Source organism: Podarcis gaigeae, assembly GCF_964106915.1.
Source record: "Podarcis gaigeae genome assembly, chromosome: 5".
Lineage (NCBI taxonomy): Eukaryota > Metazoa > Chordata > Lepidosauria > Squamata > Lacertidae > Podarcis > Podarcis gaigeae.
This window is the reverse complement of record NC_139681.1, coordinates 96428025-96436522: the sequence shown is the minus strand read 5'-3', so window position 1 is coordinate 96436522 and position 8498 is coordinate 96428025. Positions and strand designations below refer to the sequence as shown.

The following is an 8498-nucleotide window of genomic DNA, read 5'->3' as shown; positions in this document are numbered from 1 at the left end:
CAGGTTGGCGTCTCCTCCAAGCCCTTGGGAAAGGGAGGGTTGCAAGAAGCCCAGTGAATAAATCACACCCCTTTGCCCATGCAGACAAAACAGCTCTGGCCTTTTAATTCAACATGATCAGCAGCAGAAAAATACAGCGCAACATTTTCTGTACAAAGAGCCACTTAGCCCTACAGCCCAGACAGCACCACCTGCTGGCTAGGAGTGTGTGTGGAGGGTTTGGGAGGTTGGGGTGGGGCGGCGGGGAGCGGTTGGCCACACAGCTGACCATGCCAACCTGCCTCCAGACTCTCACTGTTTTGCAGACAGGAGTCGATTGCATATCGGCAAACTCAGGTTGCATTTGGGCTGGCCTCCTTCCACAATGAATCTGTCCCCCCCTCCATCAAAAAAAAATATAAATTTGACCTTTTTTGTAGCAAGGGGAAATGTGCTGGAAAGTATGGGATAGCAATCGCTTGACGCGATCCTATATAACCTCCCCGCAAACAGATCAAAATAAAGGCTCGACAGAACGGGGGTGCCGCATAACCTCCCTGCGATTTTTGTGTAGGCAGATCAGGATGAGTGCTTGCCTAGAAATCACCCTGGTCCTCCCCCCTCCCCAAATGTCTACCGTACATGCCCTGCATTCCCTGGTGTGCTTTTGCTCAGGGGAGAAGGGGGCAGGTGGCGCATGGCATGCCAGGGTGGGCAGCTTGGGGCATGTGGGTGTCCCTGAGCCATAGCTGCCCCTTGCCAGGCCTACTGACTCTGGCCATTTTAGAGAAGCCCCTGATCAATATTTTTAGCACCCAAGGAGAGTTTGGGAATGAGCTGGTCTTGAGAGGAGATCTGGAGATGATAAGCTTTGAGGGGAAATTAGGAGGCGCTTTGGTTTGGCCTCGTCCGCCATCTTGTTTTGTTTCGTTTTCCCAGATCTGGTTGGAGAAACGGGCCTCATGTTTGCCACCTCTATCTGGCCCTGACTGGCTTGGCCGTAGTGTCCTCTTTTGGGTGGCCTTGCCTGAGTTTGGCAGTTCCTCTCCCAACCAGCAGCGACACAGGTGTGCACAGAGGTCTGTGTGAGGTCTTGGGGAGAAAAGTGCCCAATTTCTGCAGGAGTCAGTCCATCCCCACCTCCCAAAATAATGGCCCTTGGCTGTCGGTGTGCATGTTGGTCCCTGAGATCGGGGCCAGCTCGGAGCAACAGGGTGTGTTTGTGGTTGTGTCTGTGTGTTTCCCTCATTTTTCTCTGTCCTGCCGGTGGGCAACGAGGTTTAGAGTGGTGGCGACTGAGCCCGGCGAGCGTTTTGGACAACGCCAGGGGTGGGTTGGAGCGGGCGGCTCTTTCACCAGACGGAGCATTTGTGAGCTGGGTTCATGGGTGAGTTCTTGGGGCAGTGGAAGACCCGGCCGAACTCCTCGAACTGCGAGACGCTGCCCAGGACCCTACAGGCGAGAGGGAAAGAAGAGAGGAATGACGCAACAGCAGCCACAAAAGCCTGAGGAGGATTGTTGTATAAAACGAGAAGCATGGGACTCCACCTAAGATGCCTCTCCTGTTTTGCAACCCTTGTGGAGGCTGGCTGCAGGGGCTTGGTAGAAAGAGGGAAGCACTTTTCACATGCTCAGATTCACTCTTTGCTCCTTCTTCTCAAGATCGGGTGGCTGCACCCTGACAGCTGGGTGGGAACTGTTTCAGATTTAAGCCCCTGGCAGCTCCAAAGAATTAAAATAATAGAATCATAGAAGATTTGGAAGAGACCCAAAGGGCCATCTAATCTATCCTATCTAATCTAAATTTATCATTAATTTAATTCCATTTATTCCCCAGCTTCCATCTGACTCAGGTATGAAATCTCTCATAGGCCTTCACCTCTCTCTGTGTGTGTCATCCCCCAAAGCAGTGCATCTCTCAAATCAGAATCCAAAACACTCCCATTTCCCTGGCTGAAGCTGATGGTCTGAAGGTTTCTCCTGCCTCCTTCAACATGCAAACACACCATGTCCCAAATTTGGATATTGGCCTACCTGCTCTTTGAGCAGGCATCCCCAAACCCGGCCCCCCCAGCTGTTTTGAGACTACAACTCCCATCATCCCTAGCTAAGAGGACCAGTGGTCAGGGATGATGGGAATTGTAGTCCCAAAACAGCTGGAGGGCCGAGTTTGGGGATTCCTGTCTTAGAGGAAAGGCGTGGGAAGGCTGGTCTACCAGGGATGCCCCCAGCCTGGCAGGGGAAATTTGCTGAGCAGTCAAGCAAGGAGACCACATAGGGCGACCGTCAACCATGGGTTGGCAAGCAAGGCTCTCGGAACATGAGAGTGTCCATGTTCTATTTATTTTGTATCAACAATCTATGCTCTATTTAATCTCAGCAATGTACAAGAGCCATAATACAGTAGGAATAAAAATGAGTCAAAACTATAAATTCAGAACTCAGTTTTTAAAAAGCCTGCTGGAGATGGAAAGAGGAAAAAGCCCCTAGAATGGCAGATTAAGTTGATGGACTATGCCGAAATAGCAAAAATGAGCAGAAGACTCAGAAATCAGGAAGACCAGAATTTTAATACAGAATGGGGGAAATTTATAATCTATCATAAAAACCATTGTAAGCAGCTAAAATCGTTAGTGGGGTTGGAACAACAATGGTGAATTTTGGACATAATGGAGATGCAAAAGATTTGGATTATTATAGAAGATGCAGGAGGAAAGGACTAACAATAGGACCCACAAAGGAGGGAAGCCCAGGAGATTCTGTGGAATCTTGTTTCTATATTGTAAGTTGTTACGTTATTGTAAAATTTTCATTTGAAAAACGCAAATAAATAAATTTATTTTTTAAAAAGCCTGCTGGAATGAAATGAAAGTCTTTAGGAAGAGCCGGACGTTCAACAGGGAGGGGACCTGCCTGATCTCAACAAGACGGGAGTTTCACAAAATTAGGCCTACAATACAAAACACAGAACTCCTGGTAGATATGACCCATTCATCCAAGCAGGGATTCTTGCAAAAAGATCGAGCAGGAATATAAGGGATGGGATGCTCCCTGGGGTATTCTGGACCCAGGCTGTCAAGGACCTTGTAAATTACCGTATTTTTTGCTCCATAAGACACACCTGACCATAAGACGCACCTAGTTTTTAGAGGGGGGAAGCAAGAAAAAAAATATTCTGGGCAGAGCATGTAAGCCACAATCACTTTTCTTGCTCCCATCCGTCCTTCCTCTCGCTTCCTGTGAAGTCAGCAGAGCAAGAGCGATAGCTGCACAGCGAGCGACAGACAGGAGCCATGGCTCTGGCTGCGGAGGCATCCCTCAGCTTGTGACTGCAGTGGTAGCCGAGGGATCCCTCTGCCGCCCAGTGCATTCACTCCATAAGACGCACAGACATTTCCCCTAACTTTTTAGGAGGAAAAAACTGTTACGATATAGAAGCAATGCAGCTGCAAACTGCTAGCTTGAAAGCAAAACATAATGGGAATGTTGGGACTGCCCGTGGGAAACAGAGGGACAGTCAATTCACAGTGCGAAGCACCGGAATTAGCTCAGAGTGTAATATGAGCTCTTCCGTTTGTTCCTGTCCAGAAGGTACAGGAAGTGTTTGTCACTAGACTGCTGGAGTTTGAAGAGAGCAGTCATGTTTTTTGTAATGCTGCAAAGACAGAAATAAAGGCATGTAAATACGTTTCTGTCTATCTCTTTCCCCTGCCAGGGGGGGCAGGAAAGAGGGGGTGTTTTCTTCTCACGTTTGAGAAGAATCGCCTATCGAGACCTAGCCTGGATCTTGCTGGGGAATGCAGCCAGGGAGGTCAACAGGGAATCAAGCCGGGTGCCTGGGAAAGTTGCCAGTTTCTCCTGATAAAGGCTTGATTTCCGACAAAAACTGCGTCTTATGGAGCAAAAAATACGGTAATGCAAGCACCTTGAACCTGGTCCCATAGCTTATGGGCAACCAGTGCAAGTCAAACCCAAACGGCATCCCTTCTCCTTCCTGTCCCCTCCTCTTGCACACAAACACGCATACGCACACAAACCCAGGTACCTGTAGTGTTCAGGGGCATGTTTGTCGGTCAGCACCTGCAGGTAGATGGATTGCGAGCGCCGTTTGATGCACCAATTCTGCAAGGAGAAGAAGCGAGAAGTGGAAGGCTGGATCTGTCAGAGACCGGGGAGGGAAGATCCGGCCTGTGGCTCCAAGGTGAGGCTGCTTGGGAGGGCCCAGGGCTCTCAAGTTCTTAGCCAGTGTCTCAAGCCTCTTTGCCTTAGAGACCAGGCAGCCTGCTCCAGCCCTCCACCAGAAATGCCTTTGTGTGGAACAATGGTGGTAGCAGCAGGGGTCTCTGGCCAACGTTAGGAAAAGCAGGAACAGGTCACATAAATCTCCCCCCCTTGCTATCGAAATGATTTATTTTGTTCTTCATTTGTTAAAAAATTGCTTTCGCTTTTGATCCCTCTTCCCTTCCTCTCTTCCTTCTTAGCTTTTTGCTGCTGTCTGTGGCAATAGCAGAGTTGGACGGCAGCCATTTCACGTTGCCAGAATGCCCTCAAGCTAAAGGTCATTAAAACTTACACACACACACACACACAAACAAACGCCCCACTCTCATTTCAGTCTCCAGAGACTGAAAACTGGAACAGTAAAACTGTTTAAGCTCTTTGCAAAAGTGCTCTTTGATGCAGCCTTCTCTCCTTTAAACACCACAGCTGTCAAATTTGGCTCACAAGATTGATCCTGATAAGGCCCTGATAAGGGCCACCCCTCATGTAAGCTCTTGAGTATAACCTTTCCTTCACCAGCCTGGATCTCTGGTGATGGCTTGGACTCCTGGCAGGGGCTGATGGGAGTTGCAGTCCAGAACATCTGCTTGGGAGCCAGGATGCTGAAGGACGCATTAGTGAGTTGAGAATGCTTTGGAGACGCCTCAGTCTGATGAGACGTGGTAGCAGCGTTTGCTCAAGCCTTTGGGGTCTGATCCAGTAACCCCAAGGAATCATTCCCCGGGCACGCAGACCTTACCTGGGCAAAAGCAATGAAGAAAAGTTGTTCGTGGGTGTATTTGAGAGGGTGGAGAGGGTTCTCGGGACCGTTTTCCCGCACCCACTTCTGATAGGCCTGCAAGAGAAAGTGTTGCTCAGCTAAATGAGGGGGCTGCTCCCTAACCCTCCCTGCAAGACCCTCCCCAAAGGTGAAATTGCTAAACGGCCTCGGTCCAATATATCTGAAGGAGCGTCTCCACCCCCATTGTTCTGCCCCGACACTGAGGGCCTTCTGGCAGTTCCCTCACTACGAGAAGGCAAGTTACAGGGAACCAGGCAGAGGGCCTTCTCGGTAGTGGCACCTGCCCTGTGGAATGCCCTCCCACCTGATGTCAGAAAGAAAAACAACTACCAGACTTTTAGTAGACATCTGAAGGCAGGCCTGTTTAGGGAAGCTTTTAATGTTTAATAGACTATTGTTTTTTAATATTCTGTTGGAAGCTGCCCAGAGTGGCTGGGGAAACCCAGCCAGATGGGAGGGGTATAAATTATTATTATTATTATTATTATTATTATTATTATTATTATTATTATTGAATCCAAAGGGCAGAGCTTTTGAATCCTGGTCCCCCCCCCCCCCGTGTTTTTAAGGCATTCTTATTTGTTGTCTGTAAGACGCCTTGCGTCCCTGAGAGGGGAAAAAGCAGGGTATAAAAATCTTAACAATTGTGTTTCTTATACAAATAGTGAGGAACAGGGTCACTCGGTTCCTCGAATGTATCCACAAACGTCTGGCTCTTTTAAGACTCTTTGCTGTTATTTCTTTTCCATTATAATTTAGTAACGATTTGTCATAATAGTTGAGAGTGAAATTCTGTTTCATAATTACCTGCCAAAGTTTTGAGAGTTAATTTTATTGCATACGTTTACATTCTAATAGACGATTGAGTATTCCTTCATTAGTTATAAGTTGTTTTTGATTTATAGCCATATTTTTTTACTACGGGTTATTTGTTTAGGATTGCTAGAAAATGTGGAATCTCTATATGTGCATTTTGCAGTTTCTTCAGCAATGCAGAAAGGCGGGATACAAATCAAAAGTGAGGTGAAACCGCAGTGTGGTGGGGTGCTGTGCATAGACTGCTCTCCCATGAAATCATCTAATCCTCTTTTAAAGCCCTCAAATTTGGTGGTGTTATGTACTGAGTTGAATAGGATCCAAACTGCAGCAGTCTGATTGGTCCTAGAACAATAGGATCCAAAATGCAGCAGTCTGATTGGTCCTAGAACAATAGGATTCAGAATTCAGCAGTCTGATTGGTCCAAGAACAATGCAGCAGTATGATCGGCAGGAGCCACCCAATCCAGATCCAGATAGAAGTGAATCCACAACCTGATTGGCCTACAGGAGAATTCCGGAATTAGCCAATCATGTGCAGCCCATTGTGTAAATAATGTATATAAAGCAGATACTTTGAGGGGACTTTCATTCCCTCCTCACCACTATGAGCTGAATAAAGAGCATGAAATCCACTCTCGACTCAGTATATTTCAGGTGGCCATCACTGTGGGAGGGAGTTCCACAGTTAACTAGGCACTGTGTGAAAAGCACTCTTGCACGGTCTGTCAGCCAAATTGAGCTTGGGCAGATGTCAGGCAGACACCCTGTTGGGTGGACTTAGGACATGTGACTGGGAACTCCTCTTCCCTTGGGGGTGGGGGGGACTTACATAGTAGGCGAGCTTAAGTCCCCCCATATCAGCAATGTTCTCCCCAAGGGTATGCTTCCCGTTCACCTGTAAGAGAGACAGAGAGACAGACAGACAGACAGACAGCAGAGTTAGGATTGGAGATGCTCCCTTTCCACCATCCCACAAAACCCCAGTATTGAGAACAGAGGTTCTCAAACTTTTTTTCCCCGGGCGGCACCAATTTTTTATCGATAAGGAAAACACTGGGAAACAAAAAGAATCAAATCCTAGCAGTGCTTAATTTATAGCACAGAATGCAACTGCTTTATAATAGGATCATGAGACACCCAGAAAGTATAAAACAATGCAGCAACATAAGAACACAAACTATTCCCAAAATATAATTACAAATCTTACAAATGCACTTGAAGTATGTATATGAACTCAATGGGTGGCGTGAGCTTGTCTTTGTCAGGTAATCTCGTTTATGTCCGGTCTAATTTGAGACAAACAAACTCTTGTCTCATCGACACAAAGAAACCTTTCTCTTTCCTGGTCTTTCTTTTTTTGATTGATTGATTGATTTGATTTTTGAATTTTATTGTTATACATGTTTTTATACTGTATTTTATGCTGCTTTTATAATTAAGTGTTTTAAATTTGTTGTTAGCTGCCCTGAGCCTGGTTTTTGAACTGGGAAGGGCGGGGTATAAATAAAATATTATTATTATTATCATTTGAAAATCCCTGTTTCTTTGCCCTCGAATCTCTTCACCACTCTTGTCAACCTCTCCTGCCTCACCCTTTGAAAACGCCTCGCACAACCCCTGTTCCTCTCTCCTTACACTTCACCCAACACAATGTGTTCATATAAAGGCTTGAGTGTGCGCCCACACATCCCCAAAGTTGGATTGCCACCTTTTTAGTGCCTGGGGCTCCCCTGCCTTTAACAGCTGGGCATTGGGCAAACATTCAATTGCCCCTTTCCAGGGCTGGCATCCAGTGCTGATTGCCGGGTGACCCAGATGTGATGTGTACTTCAGCAAATGCAGCCTCTTTGGAAACTGCCAGCTGGCACCAAGATGCCAACTTCCAAATGCCACGGTAACTGTAGAACTTTGTTCTGCCACTGACACGGTACGATACGATAATCTTTATTGTCATTGTCCCATACAGAACAACTGGGCATTTGCTTCTTACTCAAAAGCCTGTCTATATGATAGTGGGTCAAAATACAGGTCAAGGGGGGGGGGGTGCGTAACCCTTCCTCTTGCCCATTGAGTTATAATTTGCGATGGCTGCCTCCTATAGCAAATAGAAGGTACTAAGGGCACTTCTGGGACGCGGGTGGCGCTGTGGGTAAAACCTCAGTGCCTAGGACTTGCTGATCGTAAGGTCGGCGGTTCGAATCCCCGCGGCGGGGTGAGCTCCCATCTTTCGGTCCCAGCTCCTGCCAACCTAGCAGTTGAAAAGCACCCCTAAGTGCAAGCAGATAAATAGGTACCGCTTTATAGCGGGAAGGTAAACGGCGTTCTGTGTGCTGCGCTGGCTCGCCAGCTGCAGCTTCGTCACGCTGGCCACGTGACCCGGAAGTGTCTTCGGGCGGCGCCGGCTCCCGGCCTCTTGAGCGAGATGAGCGCGCAACCCCAGAGTCGGACACGACTGGCCCGTACGGGCAGGGGTACCTTTGTTGTTGTTTAGTCGTTTAGTGGTGTCTGACTCTTCGTGACCCCATGGACCGGAGCACGCCAGGCACTTCTGTCTTCCACTGCCTCCTGCAGTTTGGTCAGACTCATGTTTGTGGCTTCGAGAACACTGTCCAACCAAGGTAAAGGGTTCTAAGGGCAC

General features: G+C 47.7%; 1 protein-coding gene across 1 annotated transcript in view; it reads right to left on the bottom strand.

Annotated features, from left to right (window-relative positions):
* Positions 1-896: 896 nt before the first annotated feature.
* The window catches only part of ECEL1 (endothelin converting enzyme like 1), a 47670-nt gene continuing 40068 nt past the window's right edge, over positions 897-8498 (bottom strand). Inside the window, exons 14-17 of the mRNA XM_083739998.1 lie at positions 6690-6755; positions 5000-5095; positions 4025-4101; positions 897-1431 (exon numbers count right to left, since the gene is read on the bottom strand). Coding sequence (XP_083596124.1) covers positions 1332-1431; positions 4025-4101; positions 5000-5095; positions 6690-6755 — 339 coding nt within the window. The 3' untranslated portion in view covers positions 897-1331. The remainder of the gene's footprint in view (positions 1432-4024; positions 4102-4999; positions 5096-6689; positions 6756-8498) is intronic.